The sequence below is a fragment of the Epinephelus fuscoguttatus genome, linkage group LG22 (assembly GCF_011397635.1).
Source record: "Epinephelus fuscoguttatus linkage group LG22, E.fuscoguttatus.final_Chr_v1".
NCBI classification, from domain to species: Eukaryota; Metazoa; Chordata; class Actinopteri; order Perciformes; family Serranidae; genus Epinephelus; species Epinephelus fuscoguttatus.
Window position 1 is genome coordinate 16,419,314 of NC_064773.1, and position 21,664 is coordinate 16,440,977.

Genomic DNA, 21,664 nt, shown 5'->3' on the forward strand with positions numbered 1-21,664 from the left:
GAAGGGAAGGAAAGTTGGAAGGAAGGACAACTGTAGGAAGGACAGGAGGGAAGAGTAATGATAAAGGGGAGACAAAGATGAGTTGGAGAGATGGGCAGGAAGGAAGGAAGGAAGGACGGAGGGAGGGATGATGACACTGATTCAAACTAAGTGAATACTAAATTATAACTAGTTTATGGAAGAATGTGTGTTTGTCCGTTTGCATGAATTACACAAAGGGCCAGCTGGGTCAATTTAAGCATAATTTAAATCAGAATTTGCTTCAATTTCAACATGAAATCAAAGCTGTGAACCAGAATCCGATAATTACTCATTATCATATTTCTTATGATGAAGTGACATAAAGTGAGCTACAGAGACTACTGGGGACCTGGAGGATCCATGCTTGGATTGTAATTTTAACCAACCAAAGACAGTCAATTTGTACATAAATAAATACACAGTAGTCCTTTCAGGCTGAACTACAGTGCAGATGTGAGTTACTGTAGGTGCAGTTCATCAGATTTATGAGCTCATTTAAAATATCTTGAGCTGTTTTCTCACATTGCACATCATGTTTTCAAGCAAAAAGTTCAGTCAGTTCAATAGGTAACATGGGTTTCTTGAGAACATTCTGACCCCAAATTTGAGGTTTATGCCCCTTTTTGTTTATGTTTAATTCACATATTTTAAGGTGCAACACTGCAACATTAAAGTGCATTTCAATTCAATTTATAGCCACTAATATATAGCAGATAATTCTTTGACATGTTAGGGTATATGAAAAGCATGAGAGACCCATGTTACCCAGCTTGCACTCCAGGTGAGCAAGCAACACCGCAAACCAACGAGAGAGAAGACAGAGAAAGAGATAAACATCCATAAAAGAAGAGTTAAGTGAACTGAAAAAGCTCAGAAAGAGAAAGAGAGATGGAGAAGAGGAGAGGAGGCATTCCGAGTAGAGAGAAAGAAAAAGAGAAATAGATGCAGTCCATACTGGCATCATCTGCAAGACACCGCTCAGAGCAAACCACTACAAGTCTGTTCACACTACTTCTACTCAAAACAAAACAAAACAAAACAGGAAAAGTAAAAGAAACCATATAGGATTTAAGAAGCACCCGCAGGTTGCTGGGGAGAATTAGAGACCCAGGATTAAGTAAGTATTCTAATTCGATGACCACAAAAAAGTGCAGCTAATCTAAGTCAACAAGCACCCGACAGAGCAGCGAAGAGGGTGCACTCAAACGAGAGATTTTAGCCATTTAATATTTACTAAAAGCAAAGTGATAACATTTTAAAACCTGGCCTGTTACTGCACTTCTCTGTGTACTTAGGAATGCAATGGCAGAGAGGAAGCTGTTGGCAAGCTTGCTACTATTAGTTTCTAATTGCATTGCTCAGTACGTTAAAAAGCACTCAACTTGAGCTTTAGTGGCTGATGAAATGCAGTAGCAGGCTAAAATCTAAAATGTCTCCGTGACAGGGTCCCAGTTCGAAAACAGTCGAGAGTTCTCACAGGATTGAAGTGCGGAGGGTTTCTTAAAAAAGGAAAATATAGAAAAGGTAGCTTGGGCATCGCATCACCCAAATGATTAAAAACCACCAGAGAAGAAGAAGGAAAAAAAAGACTTGGGGCATGCCTTTAGGTTAGGGGTGAGAGCGGAAAATAATGACACATTCAGAAAGAACTGCAAACCAATCAACAAAATCAATCAAACCAAATCAAAGACAAACCAAACCAAAGTGTTAAGTGCAACATCAGTGACTTGTATAGATGACAAAGATGTATATCTCTGGCCTGTTGAACCTCAGTATAAAGGTGGCTATCATTGTCAGTCCCCAACATAAATATGTCATCTCAAATTGATTTTTTTTCAGTCTGTCAGCCTTTTAAAAGTGTATATATGTATATATTTATGTATTTATACACTCCTCTCATTATATGTACGAAGGCATACTTTGCTCAGATCAGACACATTCACTGACTGCAGAGAAACATCAGGATATTTATGATGCTTTCTGATTCCCCTGACATCAGATTTCCGTAATAACTAGATGGAATTACTGAATAAAACAAAAAATATCCAAGCGCAGTTTTGAAATTACTCAGTGTCGCTTTTGAGCAGCTCTGTCGGCCTCTCATGGGGACAAATGGATTCCCTTTCTAAAGGCCCGAAAACAACTGCCAAGCTCATGCACCCCTGGGATACACTAACCTTATTTGTATGCCTGACCAGTGCTGTCTGAGGTGAAACACACTGCATTCCACCACGGGGGAGCATACCGATGTACACGTGTGCATATCTTTTCTCTGCTTCGTGTCCTCAAACCAGCAGCTGGAAGCGAGAGCATTTCAGGCAAACCTATACTCCCATGTAGACAAAATGTAGAAATCTATCTATAACTGATGTAACTGTTAAAGCTTAAATACATATATAGCTCAGTCTAACCTCAGACTTCACGTCACGTCATGTGTATCAACTTAGTGGATGTGAATAGGGATACAGCATAAATTGTGATCAAAAAATACAAACTGTTTTTGGGAAACCGGCTTACAGCATTTACTTTCTTGCAAAGAGTTATACCAAAAACCTATCAAGCAGTGGCAAAGTGCGGAGCAGGCCATCAAGGTATTACGGTATATAGGGTATTTAGAAACCTTGTGGGTATTCAATACTGTCAAAAATACAGAGGCTTCTCTTTCTATTTAACTGACAGGGAGACGCTGTATTGAGGTGATGTACAGTATGTAATGCACAGCAAGCGCCACCAGAGGTCAGTCTCTGCTGGTGGAACAGGTAGCTGACCTGAGACAGATGGCGACTGCAAGTAGTAGGGATAACGTTACAGGACTAGTACAAAGCCAATCAGTTCAGGGTTTATTTAATTCAAACCAGAACTAGTGATTTTTTAAACAATGGAAAGATTAACCAAGATGGTTTTGGGGAGTTTTGTTTCTGTCGAGAAACACAAATACCATCATATACCATTTACCCCGCTGAAATTCCAGGACGTTATAAACATAGAAAAAAAATAGATACCATCCAATCCTAGTGTGGAGGCACAGGTTTATGTGTTTAAGGCAGGAAGAAATTCAGCTTTCCGTTGACATAGCATGGCCACTGCTTGGTGTGGTTCTGGTGTTAGATGAGAAGACTGATACTTCTCCCATCTCTGCATGCTAAATATCAAACTGCAACCAGACATCTGCTGGTTTATCTTAGTTTAAGATGAAAAGCAGGGAAGGCAGCTCGTCTGGTTCTGTCGAAAGGTAAAATACTGACCCTGTCATCTTACTCTTGGAAATTAAGCATATTTCCAGAAATGTCAAACTAATTCTTTAAAGGATCAAACAGTGATTAAATTTCGATATAATAACCTATGTTTAACACTTAAGTATTTAGAAGTAATGAAATGTTTTAATTGCTTCACAGACACCAAGCAAGGCTGGTATGTGTGTCTTCATAAGCTTAAACAAATATTAAGTGTGGACTCACAGGGAGCCTCCACCTACAAAGCTGCCACTTGAGCTACATTCAGTCCCCTGAGGAAGTTTCACTGGATGTTTGCTACTAGAAATGCAAATTTTGGCAGACAGAAGCCGAGGCATCAAATGGAATTAAGTAATAGACTCTCGTATAAAAAACTCCTTCCAAGTATAAAGACTGTTTTTTTTTTCATGTGACATTCAGCTCTCTGGCCGGTCCGATCATAATACAACATTATTTTTTTCTCTGGCAAATCAGCACACACAGCAAAACTTATCCTCCTCTAATGCTAAATTAAGAGGAGTTGTGTCCAGCCGCACTTTGCATGGTTCTCAGCCTATTCTCCTGCCAAAGAGCACTTTGAATATCACATGAATAAAACACCAATTATCCCTGAAGTGTAAATACGATAGACACTCAACATTTGACTTGTGTTTGGGATATTCATTCTTATTCAGCCCCACTGTTGACCATAGGGCCTCCACGTCGATAATAAATGAATTTCATACATACATTTACATAAATTTCACGGGTCCTGAGTAAATCCATTTATGGATCAAATTGTTCCCCATGTCTGCACATAACTACTGTCGGACAAAAATAAAATAATAATAAAAAAAAACCCCCAACAACAACAGCAACTTGTATTTTTCTCATTTGAATTTAAAGTTTCCCTGGTGATTTATGAATTGAGAGCGTTTCACGACCCTCGGGTCAAAATGGCACTGTTCAGAAATGAAAATCTGTGTTTCCTTCTGTCCAGAAAATCTGTTGTTTGCATAATTGTGGATCTTTACTGTAAACATTGTACGTACAGTACCAGGCCTGGATATACCACCTTTACATCTGTCATGCTATACAGTGTCCATCATGCCAGGGGAATGGACACTCTCCCCTGTGGCAATGATAAAAGGTCAAATAAATGTGAAAGCAAACCAAGTGCTGAGACAATGCAATAGGTTCTATTGGCAAATGCAATAGTTTTTGATGCTATTGATGCTCAGCAGACTGAGGCAGGAATACCGATCTGAAGCAGTTTCAAATGTTAGGAAATCTTTACAAAATAATACTGAGAGGACAGAGTTTTAACTGCAGCCTTTTTACGCTGCTGATAATAAATGCGCAGGAATGGGAAGGAAGTACAGGTTGTGAAACAAGTTTTTTTGCAGCCTCCAATTTTATAACATTCTAAGAAATATAATATGATAAAGTAATGATGTTTGTTTCCCAACAACCAACATATTAATTATAAATCAAACTGACAAAGTCAAACAGTATTTAGATGTCAAAGGTCTTAAAGCAAAACTGTAAAATTTAGAGTTTCATACAATTTAAATTACACAAACCCCTCACAGGACACTGTGCTGCATTCCGTTTGCACTACATCTGGCTGTTTTCACTGCCAGAGTCATTCAGCCGTCTGCTAAGTTCAAATGTGGTGCAGCTGAAGTTTCCTAATCATTTGAAAGCATGCGAGATGGGTATCGGCGCTCTGTCTGTTTGTGTGTGTGGGACTGGCACAGCAGGCAGGCAGGAAGGGAGGGAGGGAGTTGGACTACTTACGTTAACCTCAGTGATCGCTATGTCAACAATGCTACCCACAACTATCAAGGCATCAAATGTGTTCCATGCATCAACAAAATAATGCTGCGTAGGGGTGGAAAGAACAGAAAAACAACAGAAGAAAAGGACAGAACATAAGACATTTAAAAAAAATGGAAAAAAAGGTAAATCAAAGGAGAGAGGAGAAAAATAAGATAAAAAACATTATATACATGAGCACTGGAGTTTTTAGTAGGAGGAGAGAGGGGAGAGAATCAACCAAATTTAACGGCAAAAAAATAGAAAAGAAGGGGCAGTCTGAAAGAAATGGACAGCAGAGGAAGAGCAGCGGCGATCGGTCATGCTTGTCCATGAGAGGAAAATGTCAACAACAAGAACAACAGTAAAGAACAAATTGAAACAAAATCACAACAAAAATAAACGCCCCTGTTGCTGTAGTTAAAAAATGATGTGTGAGTCTGTTTGCGATTGGTCAGTGAGTTAGTTCAGTTAGTGAGGGAATCAAACCTGAGGACATGTCACAGTCTGACAAAAAGTGGAAAAAAAAATCAAGAACCCGACAACATCTGAGATACTGTGAGGAACAAGGAAGGAGGACGCAAGGCAGAAACCCCTTTGTGTTCAAAGCTAAACCCTGCCTGCTTTTTAAGAAACCCAGGAAGAAGCTTGTTCTTGCTCAGGAACCCTTCTGCTTGGGGGGGTCCCCTGAGTAGCAGCGGCCATCTTGGAGTTAAGGATGGAGGGAGAGAAAGAGGAGGAAGAGAGAGAAGGAGAGACGAAGAGAAGAGACAGCACAACACAGAGGAGCCACGGAGGAGAGGAGAGTGGCAGGAAATGAAAGATTCAGAAGAAGCAAGAGGGCACAAGACAGAGAGGAAGAGGGAGCGACAAGGAGAGCGAGAGTGGGCATCGTACTTACGTTGATCTCACTGAGAATGACGTCTATTATGCTGCCAATTACGATGAGGAAATCAAACACATTCCAGGGATCACTAAAGTACCCCTACACAGGATGAGGTGAGCAAGAGGAGACGGAGGAGGAGGAGGAGGGTAAGAAAGGTAGGTTAGAAGGAAAACAACATCTGCTGCCACTTCGCAGCCCTATTAAGGTGGTATGAGGTTGTACAGTACACTGAGGAAAAAAATCAGCTGATGAACCGACACATGAAAGGACACAACTTTGTTTCCTTTGCAGTATCTGTTCATCCAGTGCAGCTGAACTTCCTGCTCTGTTATGGCGTGTTAGATGGCAGTTATTTAAGTCCTCCACCTGCATCTTGGGGCGATTCAGCAATGCTGTGGCAGTGATTACACTAAAAGCCCACTTTGTTTGCTTAACTTATTGAGGGCAATTCATCATCAGCAGTGGTACAAAGGGAGTATTTATGAAAAACATCCACATAGCTTAAGGCCAAAACAGCATCATTTAGAGTGGTAAAAATAAAAGATATATCATATGTGCTGTAAACGGAGAGAACTGCGTTGTTTTGTGGTGTCGGGACACAGCTTTTGTAGACTTGAACTCGGAGAGACAGCCAAGATCTAACAAGGGTAATTTGGAAACTGGCCTGGCACATGGCCTTTTCAGAAACATTTCCATATACTGTAAAGCAAATTACATCTCATTCACATTTAGGCGGATTGTTTTCCCATAACACATTCAGATGTTTTGTCACTGTGGGCTAAGAAGGCTAATGATGTAACCATGTTTGTGCCAATGTTGTGTTACAAGACCGAAGGAAATCTGTTAGTTGTTGTATGTCTAAAGATGGCTGGAGCAGGGGAATAAGAAGTATCACTGTCTGGAGAATGAGATGTGAGGCCTTTACTGGGGCTGGATACCAAACCTCGATACTTTTATGGCACCGACTAAATTGCTTCAGTGCTATCGAGTATTCAAACTGCCTTGTCTTTCGGTTCCAAATTTCGAGGAGGAGGAGAGGCTTTGCCAGGTCAGGCTCTGAAACATTGTTCTTTTCTGCCACGGAAACTTAATACTATACAGTCTCTGGGTTTTGTTTGATATCGTTGTTGCACATTTATGTATTTTGAGAATAACACTGTCCCCTTGAACGTTCCACCAAGGCCAATTCAAACTCTCAAACTCTGTATGGGATGAATGGGCAAATAGTCGAATATTCTTATTGTACCTCAAAGTCCGATTTAACTGATACAATTCAGTGTTTCCCACAGAATTACAATCTATGCGTGGCGGTAGTCAACAAGGGCGGGGGCTTTTAATCATTCTTTGTCACCTTTCTGAAGTTGGAGGTTTTTGTGGGTCTGTGAACGCAGCACTGGTGGATGTTTATGCCCCTTAAGAAGCACTTGTGGAGTTTGAGTCGTGGGTTGGATAACTGATCAGACAGAAAGTATCAAAAGATGAGAGGAGCAGCTGCTGCAGAGGTGAGTAAATGCAAATTTTTAGACCCAGCGCAATGAGCGGTCAGGTAAGTTGTACTTTCACCGTCCTGATCATTCTGCTGCTCTCTCTGAGCCCAGAATACGCTTTGCTCTCCGAGAGTGTGATGCAACAAATAACAATTGATGTATTTATTCCTGCAATTCTGAGTTGGACACTGAACGTACAATATAAATTAAAGAGCAGAAAGTTGCTCTGTGTTTGATTGCAAGAGGAGGAATAGACCGCAGCCATCTTCCTCTCAGCATTCAAGCCTGTCTAACGTTATAGTATAGTATAAACCTGGCACTGGGAGAGTAAAGTTAAGGAGTCAGTATCAAAGTGATAGTAATACATTTTGTCTTTAAAGATACCCAGCCTTGGCCTCTATATCTTATCTTTTTGAAAGTCATATTTTACTCTCACTATATACTGTAGCACATCTACAGAAATTACTTCCAAACTGTTTGCATCAAACTGACAAATACAGATGGAGGCTGAGAGAAGATCAATCTCACTGATCTATTTTAAGCTTCATCATCTGTCATCGGCAGCGGAGGTATCATCATAAAAGGTTAAGCAAATATTACCAGGAGTCCTCTGACTCTATAGTGGTTTTATTGATGCTGATTAGAGGTGTAGGAATATTAATGTTAAACCAGGGTTAAACATTAACAAATCTCAGCATTAGTATCTTAAAGCTGACGTATGGGGCGATGTAAGTTAACGTAGACACACATCAGTTTCAAAACAGTAAAATTCAACAATGTGCTCAGACGTTCAGAAATGTACAACACAGTTACACACAAACAAACAAACAAACAAAAAAAAAAACAGGACGAAGGCAAAGACGATGAAACCTGTTCAAAAGTTAAAAGGCATTAGCAAACGTCTTCCCCACAGAGGAAATGTTACTGGAGCTGATTCCACGTGTGTTGATGACTGTAATACCTGCGGAGTAAAAGTGTTAGTGAGCTGGTCCTCTGTGTGTGCCGGAAGAGTAGGAACATTCAAGTTACAATATGGCTCGGGAGCATGTCGTCATGCTGCACTTCATATATGGAATAAATTCATTAGAAAGAAAACAGCTTTGTATATATTCTTGAGGTTTCACAAAGTTGCAAACTGCTTTAAAAAATCTGGCAGTTTAAATTAGCCTAACTTGAGGTAAACATTACATAACATTACATTCCTAACGCAGTGCAGCATGAAGCCAATTCCCAAGCCTTAAAAGCAGTCCTGCACAGTTAGGGGCTTAATTCCAACTGGAGGCGTCTGTGCCTGAAAATACCACACGGCATGCTTTATGTTACTCAGACTAAATGGTCCAAGTAGATAATTATTTTCAAAAAAGTTATTACGAGATCATCTGTCTTAATAAAAGGACACATTTTGTGGGACATGATTTGGATTTTAAAGCTATCTGGAAAAACAAATGAAGTTTTTAATTAGTAGTTAGAAAACCCTGGCTCCCAAATACTGATATCTGTTTGGATAACTTTCATTAATTCCAACAAATAACTTTAAGCAATTAACTTCACACATAAAATACATAAAGGTAAATTTAATTCCTTTGCACACTAAAACAGAGGTGTTTTTTTAAAACCTGGGTTAAATTGAACTGATAGTTAAAACTTCATAATAATGTATTGATTCTAATATGCTTAATAGGGACACTGGTTCTGTTGCTAGGTGCTCAAAGGGAAGGCTAAAAAAAGAAAATTACCCTCAACATGCTGCATGATTTCACCTCCATATTTCTCCAGCTCACTTCAGTGTATTAAAGAAGCCAGTGAGCTTGAGGACAGAGGCTTTATGTGTTTGTGTCACTCCTGTTCGGTTCAACATCTGTAAAAAGTCACTGGAAGCACTCATCTATTGATTTACAACCTGTACTGTGCAACACTAAAGACAAGATAGATTAAATTTCAAAAGGAACGTATTATGCTTTTCCTTATTTGCTGTCATATACATATATATATATATATATATATATATATATATATATGTATATATATATATATATATATGTTCGGATGTTCGTATTATATGTGGCTAAAATGTCAAAAAACAAGGTAAACGTATGTTAAAGTAATCCCTGAGAGGAAAAGCATCAGGCTTCAGACCATTCTGAATACTCCAAGATGACATCAGCTCATGACGGATTTATTTATATGGTCATCTGCTCCAGGCACGTTACTGCACAACACATTCTCACTCCAAACTTGTCAAACTTTTGCTTGGTAAGTGGCCCTGTACATCAACCTATGACAGTCTCCTCCATCAGTTTTGGACCATCAGGTATGGCATATCAATGAATGCTTGTTACAGGCACAGTTTCTTTTCAAAATAAACTTCAGTTTTCACAGGAAATGTTCAGTTTCCACTTGTTAAATGCATTGAGTCTCTTAAAATTTAGAATGTAGATAAAAATCTTTGTTTATAGTTTACTGCTGTAGATTTAGGCAACAAAAGTATGTGGTTAGGTTTTAAAAAACCCCATCATGGTTTGGCATAAAATAAGTACATTTGTTAGTTACATAATGTAATGTCAAGTGACATATGTGATATATATCACTAGTGCAGTATGCCACGCAAACTGGCATACTATGTTATTAAATTAACTACAATGACTACCGTCTCCCAGGTCCATCAACTTCCACTCCCACCTGCCCATATGTGGACACTCTCATTCTTTATCCTAAAGCAGTTGCTCATAGTGTCAAAAAAGTGCCACTGCTTGGTGGATCTCATACGGCTGCTTAAAGAGCCTCTATGCGTCGATATCTGATGCCGAGGACCATTGACCAAGCATCAGTATTTGACAAGTTGGGAGTGAGACTGTGTTGTATTTCAAGTGTTTACATGACAAATACTGCTAGGTGTTTAGCTAGGTGCAAACGTCGGGGAAACGTGGAATCTTGGTTGCCAGTGTTGTTCATTTCTGTCAGATTTCGAATCACATTCCTTCTGGAAGATGATTGTGAAGATTTTGGTTTTAGAAGCTTTTATTTGTGATTTCCTACAGTAGAAAGTGCTGCTTTACTCTGTTAGCGTCATTCCCTCAACTGCAATGACTGCACAGATGCAGGAGATGCAAAAATACTGACCAATCAGAGCAGACTGCTCTTTTCCCAAAAGGGGGGCTTAAAGAGAAAGCTGTAAAACGGAGCGTTTCAGACCAATTGTGAATACAGGTGTTCCAGCACAGACAGTAATGTGCTGAAAATACAGTGTTCTTTGACCGTTAAAGCATTTAAACATGTGCTAGTGGAAATCACAAATCTAAGTATGAACCTGAAAATGAGCACAATAGGTTCCCTTTCAACTATTCTTTGGCTATTGATTGTGTTCAAGGATTTTCCACGGACCCTGCTGTAACAGAGGGAAGCATTCCCATCTGTTACTGTTTAAATAGCTGATGCACCAGGAAGTTCAAAGACTGGACCAATAAACCGACACAGCTACATAGCAATAACAGCAGGGCAACAGGGGAGCAGTGAGATTAAAAACCACATGATGCTGTCCACTCATCAGGTTTAAATCCATGATATGGTGATTATCATCTGGAGGAAATTAAATAGGGATTAGGGATATACAGTTCAGCATCAACATCAGCATCAGCATTTGACTATTGTATTCATTGGTTTTAAGTAATTAGCATTACTTAGCAGAAGATACCATTTCCTATGCTGCTCTACTCTACTCTACTGTACTCTGCTGTATTAGAATGTGAGAGAGGTGGACCTACCCTGGGTTTGAAGGCGATCAGTTTAAGGATCATCTCTACAGTGAAGAGTCCAGTGAAGAGCATGTTGAGGATGTTCATGGCATCATTGAAACCTTTGGTCTGTCCATGATGCTGCAAAGACACATAGATGACTCATTATTGTCCACACAGACAGGGGATCTTAAGGGCGCTGTCTAAAGCCCCAACTGTCACATTTCTTAAAATTTATGACTGTGTAGTTGTATCTGCGTCTGAGTGTGTGAGACTCACCTGCATGGCCAGACAGATGGTGTTGAGAAGGATGAGTGTGAACATCAGGTACTCAAAGTAGGTGGAGTTGACCACATACCACACCTTGTACTGGTAGGGGTTCTTGGGGATGTAGCGACGCAACGGACGTGCCTTCAAAGCATACTCCACACACTGACGCTGTGACGCACACACACAAACATGTGAGCATGAACAAACATTTGCCTTTGACTTTTGTCTGGTGATGTAGTTCCCCAACTCCTCATCACTGTGTCTCTTTGTACTCAGACCATCATGGAGGAAAAGCTGTAGAATTGTCTTTTGGCAGTCTAAAAAAAGCCTTTTCCACCCCAGACTACTCTCCCATCCTCTCTGTGCATCACAGAAAATACAGCTGCAGGGACTTTCGCCTGGCTCCTTCTTTAAGCTTTAGTCTCATCTTCTGTCTGAACTGCTGCAGCTCCCTCCTGGCTGCTCTCCTCAAGTAGTTCAGCCACTAAAACTCATGTTCAGCCTCTCCAGATTCTCTCACCCCCACTGCCTGGCCTCCATTCCCTCTCCCTTGTGCCTCCCAAATGACAAAAATGACTTTCCCACTTTACATCTTTCACTTTACATCTATCTTGCTGCTACACAAAAGCATAAAAACTGTTACACACACATAAAGGCATAAAACAGCCACAGAGCGCACCTGGTTCTTGTCCAGCTCACAGTTCTTATATTCTTGCTCTCCTTGCTCCTGGAATGTGACGATGACGAAACCGACGAAGATGTTCATCATGAAGAAGGCAATGATGATGATGTAGATGATGAAGAAGATGGAGATGACCACGCGGTAGTTGTAGACGGGCCCGACGTCCTCAGCGTGAGAGTCTATGGCGCGGTACAGTAACCTGAGGGAGGGCAGGAGAGGAGGGATGATTCACTGAAGGAAAGGAGGGAGGAGGAGATTGTGGGACAGGCTTAAGCAGGCTTTTTAAGCAAATTCACTGTCACAGACAAATTTCAGATGACGGAAAAAAAATCATGCGAGTTGGGGCTGTGCTCCAGTGATCTCAGTGGTTTGGTGTAAGGTGGTTGAACTGTATTAAGTCAGTCTTTTTCTCATCTTGATGCTCCAGTAAAATCAAACGTTTCCTACTGTCGTAATTTTTTAGTCGTGGCTCATGCAAATAGTTTAATGATATGAACACTGTCAACGGCGAATAGCTGTGCTCTCTCCAGCAACAAACAAGAAGCAGCAAACCGCATAGACAGTAAACATGGAGGGGAGTTCCTGAAGTGCATGAATGTGACAAGTTTTTGTTCTCTTGTATTGTGGAAAATGAGGAGGAACTGGCGGAGTTGTGGATTGAACAAGGGTCGATGTTTAATTGTCATATAGCTGATCCACGAACCAGCACTTACTTTAATGAGAAATATGATTTTTTTTTTCAACAATTTGCCTCTTATTTCCACTATCTCCTCTCACTAAAATAGTGTGGCGGAGGCTTGTAGGAAGTTGAGGCTACAAAATCTAAAATTTGTATGCAAATACAGTTTATCTTTAAGGATTCACCAGCTTGTCTGAAATCACATGACTATTATCTTGCATGAAATTTCGATGGAGGACAGGAAGTGATAAATCCATATACTGCGTGAATTTTATATAAATGAAAGTGACCACATATAGGGGTTGGGTGAGCCTGCAGGGAGTATGTACTGTCAGAAAACTGAAACTCATGTTGGATGTGATCTGTACAAAACAAAGAAAAATGATTTTTCCCACAGCTTGACTAACTTGCCTGGTATGAACATGATCGTTGTTACAAATTCCCTCATCCTCCAGATCTCCTTACGATAATAAGGTTACACCGTGAGCCGATGAAAGTGTACAGGAGTCAAGGAGGAAATGTGTTAAAATATACCTGTCTTTATATTTTACTTCTGTACATGGATGCACCACTGTCAGGCTAACGTTAGCTAACTTTAGCTACTATTTTCTACCTGCTACTTCAACCATTCTAAGAGGTCAGGTGAAACACTGGGTTGCGGCTTAAAAACACAGAGAAGTTGTCACAGCACACTGTACTTGCATCCAGCTCGAGGCATGTCTACACAGCGCTTTAATGTTAACATTTGACATTAGTTGACACCACCCCTCCAGACTGAAGACCGAAGTTTTTGATTCACATCTGCAGCTATTTCTCAGTGAGTTTTGTTAAACGTCCTACTATTTTCAGAACTTAAAGTGGCCCTTATTTTTTACCAAAGTGATCAGCCGTAAACAACACAAATCATAGGCATCTGTGCAGTGTTGATAAACTTTGCCTCCAGCTGCCTACCCACCATCTGGACAGCGCACCGATGTATGACGTCACATGCAAAGTAGCTACTGAAGAACAGTGTCGACATATGATGCCTTTTATCTTGTGCTCCCAGAGTTACTTGTTTTTGCAGACATGTAAGGAATTGTTAATACGTCATATTTCTTAAAGGGAGTTTGGCATAATATTTTCCACCAGAGGCAGGATGGGAAAAAAATCTAAAAAGGAATCTAGATCCCCAGTCTTTGCAATATCTTGTAATGTTTGACCAAAACCTCACATTGTCTTTAGAAGTGAAATGGTGTCAGACTTCAGTCTTAAAAAAGTCTTTCAAAGTCCTCTGGAGGTATAACCATAGATTACTCCAGTACAAAGGTTCAATTAGCAGAAATGATAAGGATACCAGCAAAACCTGAAAAAGCCAGCACACAGTGTACATACAGCGTGCAAATCAATGTACATGTGCATTGTGTTTGTATGTAGACACATACCCTGGCCAGCCCTCAAAGGTAGACACAGCGAACAGAGCCATCATGCCTTGCAGGACATCGTCAAAGTTAAAGTCACTGTTTTCCCAAACTCTCGGGGCTCTTGCAGGCTTCCCCACATCACCATCCTTGTACATGATGTAGGAACCCCTGTGAATACAAATACACACAAACATATTGATGCTTTATCTTGTAGTTGTGCTATAAGAGAGAGTTCAACAAGGAGGGATCACTTACCTGCACTCTGCCTGAGTCTGTTTAGAGCTGTCGGTACAGAAGAAGAACTTTCCCTGATGGAAAAACAAAGACATTTAGTAATCAGTGATGAAAATAATTACATTATAACTGATGAGGCCACTCCTTCTTGGTTCCCTCCTTTTCCTCTTTACCTTAAAAAGTTGTACTCCAATACAGGCGAACATGAACTGGAGCAACGTGGTGACGATGACAATGTTGCCGATGGTCCTGATGGCCACAAACACGCACTGCACTACGTGCTGGAAAACACACCAGAAATGAAAGTGAGTATAAGAGTGTGTCTTTTTTATTAAAAAGAGAGTATGTGTGTTTTATGTGTGTGTGTGAACATTCTAACCTTTAGTCCTTTGGCTCTGTTGATGGCCCTCAGTGGTCTGAGCACTCGCAGAACTCTCAGGATCTTCACCACATTGATTGCACTGGACCTGAAACACATATGAAATCAAACTACTAACCAGTCACAATGATTAAATTAAACTACTAACTATTAAGACATACTGTGTTTCTTAGTTGGAGACAACACACACTGTTTGAACAGCAGTTTGTTGACACAAACTGTAACATGAGTTAAAGAAACTGTAGAGACAACACACAAGCTAAGGAAATTAAAATGATCTTGATACAAGAAATCTACGCAACTGAGGCTAAATCACATCTGAAACTCAACAAGAAGTAAGAAAGAAAATAATCCTGAGAACATTTAAACATATAACAACTGAAAAAAGCCATGATTTTCTTTCAAGATCTGTAAAATTTGGCTTAAAGGAACACTTCATCCCAAAATTATCATTTGTATATCATTTACCACCACTTGTCGCGTTGAATTCATGAAGAAAACTTTTTCTCACATGCGCCCAACAAAGAAAATTCTTAATCCTATATCAAAACATCATCTACAAACTGTAACACAACTCACACAGTCCTTTCTGATGGGAAACTGAAATAAAAGTGAAACTTATCTATCTTTAAAGCTCCATTGAGAAAAACCTTGCTGAACGAAACTAACTCTAAAAACACCCAAGTCACACAGTAACAAGAACAGACTCACTGGTTGAGACAGGGTCGACCAGCAGCTTGTGTTTTTGTCAGTGGAGTCTGGCTTGAAGAGCATTATCAAGTTTCACTTCTAGTTTAGTTCCCTATCGGAGAGAGCTACCTGTTTGGGAAGTACTGAGGATACAACTGGCAAAAGAAGACTTGGATTATACTGCATGAGTTGTGTGAGAGTTTGTGAACAGATGTTTTAATCTAGGTTTGCTGTCGATAAAAGCGGACCCCTTCTACTCCAATTCATTGAGAACGAAAAAAGTGAAAAATGTACGGTTTCCTTACGAATTCAGCGCAACATGGGGAAAGTAATTGATGTACAAATGGTCATTTGAGAGGGGAAGTCTTCCTTTAAAGTAGGCAAAGACAAGAAAATATGTTTACATAAAATGCCACCTTTACAGAATGTTTGCTGAAAAACTACCCTTACCACTATGCTAAATAATATCTCAGATTTTTAACAGAGGATTGGACTACGTGCATATTATTTTTATTTAGCTAAAAGGTTGCAAAAAAATAAAATTAATTAATTAACTTATACTGATTATCAATCACAAGAAGGTTTTGGAGAGTGTCAGGGACAATAACTCATATATACTGTCATTACTGATCAGTTTTTATAAACAGGGAGTGAACAGCATGGTTTCCCTTTTTAATATCAACTGTCTACAACAATAAGAACAATACAGTAAAAGTGTTTATGTAACACAACACACGTAAGTACATGTGATACACGGATGAACACGCACAAGTACAACACAGACAGACCAACACAAAGACACAGACAGACATTTACAGGCAAACAGAGGGTTATTGTGCTGTAAGAGAGTGTCAGGTCAAGCCAAAGGACAGACACTGTGACCTTTTAAAGGAAAAGGAAAAAGTTCTAATATACTAACCAAAAGGATCAAATGAATACCTTGACATTTCCAATTTTACAATAAATGTTGGGAAAAAGCTTGAACACTGGTCCTTCTGTAATCTGAACCTGGCCTCCCAAGTGTAATTATTACTATTGGATGTCAAGCATGCTAACAATGTAGCTTGCCAACATTTTTTCACTTTAATTTCAGTGTAAAAAGCTAATAAGCCAGCTATTCAGTTAACTGAAGAATGGATACTAAAACTTTTTCCCATAGTGTCACAAAGGTAGAGGGTAAAAGTACTTTTCAAAATGTCAATGTATCCTTTGAAGGGAGTGAATTTTTGGATGGTTAAAGGAGTGATTAAAGGGAGTGACATTACTCTGTGCCGACTCTTCAACAGAAAGTAAAGAAAAGACCCGTTGTGCAACATTTTACACAGGAAGGTAAAGTTTAAAGGTAGTTAAAGGTAGTTCACGTGCAGTGGGATTTCATCGGCAACATATCACAGTCAAACCAGCTGTGATGGTAACGTCTAGTAATCCATACAAATGGCAATTGAATTTTAAACATAACTTTTTAATTGTAGCAAAAATAAACACAGCTGTGCTTTTGTTGGGGGGAAAGATTAACCTGTTTATGTTATTTTAACCTATTTATGTTAATTTAATGTACTTGCTTTGCCACAAATAGGCTCAGCTTGTTATTATGAGCATCTTACAACATTACGGAAATGATCCTGCAGAGAAATTGAACATTGTTCTGTACCTTTAATTTTTTCCGGTCTGTTATATGTCAAGTCTTGCTGACAAAAAGTCTCATTTGGAAATCTTACAAAAGGCGACTTGTTGCAGTGAGAAAACGAGTGGAGGAGTGCCAGAGGATTTTCAATTTCATGGTTGAATATTTAGCTTATTTCAACAATGTAAAAAAATCTCAAAATGTGACTTCTCGTTAGCGAAACTTGGACACAAAACATACTGTAACAAGCAAAAGTTACTGACAAACATTACATTTGCCTGTGGGGTCCTTTCCATCATTTTGTCGGACACTTGTAATAAAAATCTAAGTCTGTTAGTGGCAAAAACAAACACTTTTAATGGACGTAACATGACAGGGCAAACCCAAGTGGTCACACTACAGTCTGTTTTGCCGCTGCTTGCTGCAGTGCTCTCTCAATACTGGACCAGTTTCAACAGTTGTCGTCTCCATCTGTCACTTAGTCACAAAAACATGTGAAAATAGGGTCCATGTTGAAAAAGTTCCCCCTTAAGTAAAAGTACTAATAGCCTACTATGAAAATACTTCCCGACAAGTAAAGTCCTGCATTCAAAATCTTACCTAAGTAAAAGTATGGAAGTTTTATCAGCAAAATGTACTGATAATAAAAGTGCTCACTGTGCAGTGAAATGTTCCCTGTCAGTGTTTTACTATTATATATGATGTTTTTGGATTAATATTACTGCTACATTTATGTGTATGTTTCATTTTACTGCTGTAGATATTTATGCTAACTTTAACTCCTTTATATACTGTTTGGTTGTTTAATCTACGACAGTGCATCATATTCTATGAGAACATCCTATGCTTGTAGTATCACTGTCCTGTGAGAAACACATCTCTCTAAAAAGTCAACTTTTCAAAGTGTGAGTGAAGCACCCCTGTTTTTAGCTTTGTGAGATGCATTTTCCAACAGGGTTTTTACAGACTTTATTTAGCTTAAAGCATAGGAGAATTTTCAACTCATAAAGGAACATTTCACCCTTCAGTTTATCACTAACACACAAAAACAACACATCTGGAGAGATGTGGTTTTCACAGGACAGGAAAGGGATGAAAAACTCGAACCTGGAACATGTGTTAAGTTCTCAGGCAAATGTAGTGAGGTCAAAACTACAATATTTACCTCTGAGATGCAGTGGAGTACAAGGAAATAGTCAAGTAAAGTAATAATACCACAAAATAGTACAGTACTTAAGCAAATTACATTTAGTTTATTCCACCACTGGAAGTAAAATTAGCCATGTTAATGCTGTCTGCACACAATTTTACGAGACTAAATCTGATATCTTCTGGTTTTCAATTCCATACTGACTTTAAAAACCTCTCTAAAACTTTTGCCATTTCCATTCTGCTTTTCTACAGCTTTACTTCAATATGCAAAGATACTTAAATGGAAACATGGCAGGAGATATGTATATTTACAGCATACCCTCAGAGACATACTTCAATATTAGGTAGTAATAATAGCAAACCAGTAGAGAAGGAAATGTACGGCAAATAATAAGACTGTAGTAAAAAGCATTTTATAAATATGACTAAATGCAGCACCGTCACAAATAATTTGGCTGTGATATATTCAAGAAAAAATCCCACACACTCACTACTTTTAACGGGCAAAAACCACCGAGGTTTAGCTTTGAGGTGTCATTTCTAGAGCCCAGGAGAGTTCAGCTGATCCACAAATATGAGAACTGAGTTTGGGCTGCCCCCAAATATATGTCAAGGAATAGATAAACAAATATATTAACAATTGCTGGATGTGACAGGTGACTTAAGTATTACAAGACCCAGGGGTCCCCCTTGTAAAAAAAAAACAATCTATGGTTCAGAAGAAATTACGCTGATGCCTGTAAAGAGGCATTTTGGTATGCATGAAATTTCAAAGCATATTATGAGTTCATAATAGCAAATGACCCATTTATCATCAATACAGTTTTTTTTCTTTGTCGGCAGCTTCAACTAAAACTCTCCAAGACCGTAGAAATACCAAATTAAAAGAGTGACAGTTTTACACAGTTAAGGTGAAGGTCTGTTAAGGGGGTTACTAATGCGGACTAATATGGACTTACGTCGAGAAGTCTAGTCTATTAAGCATTAGAGACAGAGAGTGTAGCATAGCATATTAAACATCAGAAATATCACAGCATTTCAAGGAGTTATTTGCTACAAGAAGCAGAGAACATATTTAATATACAATACAAAGACAGAAAAGGATTGGGAGTAATGAAGTGGAAAGTTGTTAGCGAACAGAGAGAAGTGTGAAGCATGGAGCAATCTACAAACAAAAGAAACGTTTTTCCCATTTAGCCTCTTTATGGCTTGATTTGTGTATTCCTGACTGGACAAGTCCCATGCACGTGTCATTATCTGGCTGACTAATCCAGGCTTTTTAACATGTAATGACACAAATGTATGTTTGATGATGTTGCTTGGAATTACTGCCAAATCGGTAATATCAGTGCACAAAATTCTGATTAAAATGCTTAAGCAGCGAATGATTAAAATGACACAACAGTATAAAACATGCATCAGGAAACATTATAGTGCACTCACTGTATTCCAGAGGAGATGAGGGACACACTGACCACCACCAGGTCCAGAATATTGAAATAGTTTCTACAGAATGAACCTTTATGGAGGAAGGCCCCATAGGCTGTCATCTGTAGGGGTCAAAGATCATATTTTAGAGTCAACTAAAGAAGGATCATATCACAGCTTAGCAGTGTTCAGGGGTAGCACGCATGATGAGGCATGCATAGGGCAGTCATACTGACCTCCTTACCTTTAAATAAAATAATAAAATAGTTGCAATGCTGTCTTGTATTTAGAGCCTTTTCATAATGAGTGTTCAGTGTTTCCCACAGAATTTGAATATATCCGTGATGGCAGAGGGGGTGAGTGAGACGGGGGCAGCATTGGCACTGATCAGCTTTTGCTGCTGTTTGATGCAGCACTGAGGGACCATCAATGTAAGCTGCTCTCCTCCTGCTCTCTCGTCCGGTTAGCACGAGCTAACTCAGCAGCAGTGGCTAACATCTGACAGCGAGCCGTTAAACTGTCTCACACTGACAATGACACTAAGGGTTAGCCATGTGATGCTAACAGTTAGCCCTGTCACTGTGTGTGTGTGTGTGTGTGTGTGTGTGTGTGTGTGTTTGTGACTTTGTCCTAGGCACAGAGCTCGCTCTCCCGCAGCAGTAGTGTCATGATAAACAGAGAGAGCGTGAAAGCAAAGCAAGGAGGGGCAGTGTGAATCAATTTACTGAGCCCAGATCCACAGTGAAATGACATTCACCCAATTTTAAATCAAATTTGCAGTCAGGTTGCTGTGACTGCACAAAATAGCAAGGTTGCGCAGAACTCATGGGACTGGTGGAATTTGTGTTAATTGTTGTGCATCACAACATTGCAACGTCCTGTAGGGACTGCTTAAAGAGTTAATCCTGTATACTGCAGCAAAGCATCCCCAAGCACATCAACCAGGATGTAACAAACACAAACCAAGACATTTTCGGATCAAACGGTTCTGTGAGAACTCCTGAGAGAACTGCCCACTTGAGCCCCAGGACTACATACTTTCAAAGGCTTTTTCTTTGTTTGCATTTTCAGTAGGAATGCTGAAGTGACGCAAGCCGGCCAGCAGTTGGAACAGGCAATGTCATGCTGTCAAAGATCTGAATGTTTCGCTTTGACAAGTCAAAATGTCAAATTTCCCCCTGTCACATATACACTGACTAAGCATGGACCACACTGCTGTTGTTTGTGCTGTCTTTTATCTGTTGTTTACACAGCTAGTGGTACTGCATTAGCTTGTGTGTTCAACTAGCCAACGTATGCATAAGTCCCTCAAGGTTCTTCTTGTGCTGTGAGAATACCTACTCTTAAATAGAAGCTAATAAAGACCCTCAAAACAGGGTTCTAAAAACTATGATCATTTTCCTAGTTGTTGCAGTGTGGACACAATAAAAAGAGGAGTTCTTAGAACTGTGAAAAAGCTGAAAGCACCTATTCCTTTGTCAGTAGAACAGCCAAATACCAGCATTGGTCTCTATTGCTGTCCTACATGTTATTGTATGTGGTTTTAAAAGACTGGAACTGAATACTGTAGCACTTACAGATTAGTTCTGCTTTGTGTTCAGAGGCCTTCAGACTTTTTAATACAGTTTGGCTGTATATCTTTTTAGTTTGTTTCATCAGTAATCTGTCTCTGTTTTCACATACTATTATTTGTTTCCTAGCTTTTGGGTTTTTCTGTGTTGCATTTATTCAGTTAGTCGTGTTTCTTGTTTTATTCTGCAACACTCCCACTTCTGTGTCATGTCTGATTTTACGTCCTGCCTTTGTGTGTTTTCCCCGCCTGTGTGATTGTCTGCCCCGCCCTGATGTGTTTCACCTGCTCCTCATCAGCCCTGCTGTCTCCAGTCCCTCGTTATCACCTTCCTCCCTGGTGTATCTAGTGTGTGTGCTCCCCTTTTGTCTGTGCCAGTTTGACTTCTCTGTTGCAAA

The 21,664-nt window shown here is 39.6% G+C and overlaps 1 protein-coding gene across 2 annotated transcripts in view; it reads right to left on the reverse strand.

Moving 5' to 3' along the window:
- The window catches only part of cacna1c (calcium channel, voltage-dependent, L type, alpha 1C subunit), a 284,841-nt gene that overhangs the window by 38,268 nt on the left and 224,909 nt on the right, over nucleotides 1-21,664 (reverse strand). For both annotated transcript variants that reach the window (XM_049567500.1, XM_049567501.1), the window contains 9 exons: nucleotides 19,712-19,818; nucleotides 14,803-14,890; nucleotides 14,597-14,704; nucleotides 14,445-14,497; nucleotides 14,211-14,357; nucleotides 12,105-12,306; nucleotides 11,435-11,593; nucleotides 11,186-11,296; nucleotides 5,953-6,036 (listed from right to left, as the gene is read on the reverse strand). In XM_049567500.1, the coding sequence (XP_049423457.1) occupies nucleotides 5,953-6,036; nucleotides 11,186-11,296; nucleotides 11,435-11,593; nucleotides 12,105-12,306; nucleotides 14,211-14,357; nucleotides 14,445-14,497; nucleotides 14,597-14,704; nucleotides 14,803-14,890; nucleotides 19,712-19,818 (1,059 nt within the window). The remainder of the gene's footprint in view (nucleotides 1-5,952; nucleotides 6,037-11,185; nucleotides 11,297-11,434; nucleotides 11,594-12,104; nucleotides 12,307-14,210; nucleotides 14,358-14,444; nucleotides 14,498-14,596; nucleotides 14,705-14,802; nucleotides 14,891-19,711; nucleotides 19,819-21,664) is intronic.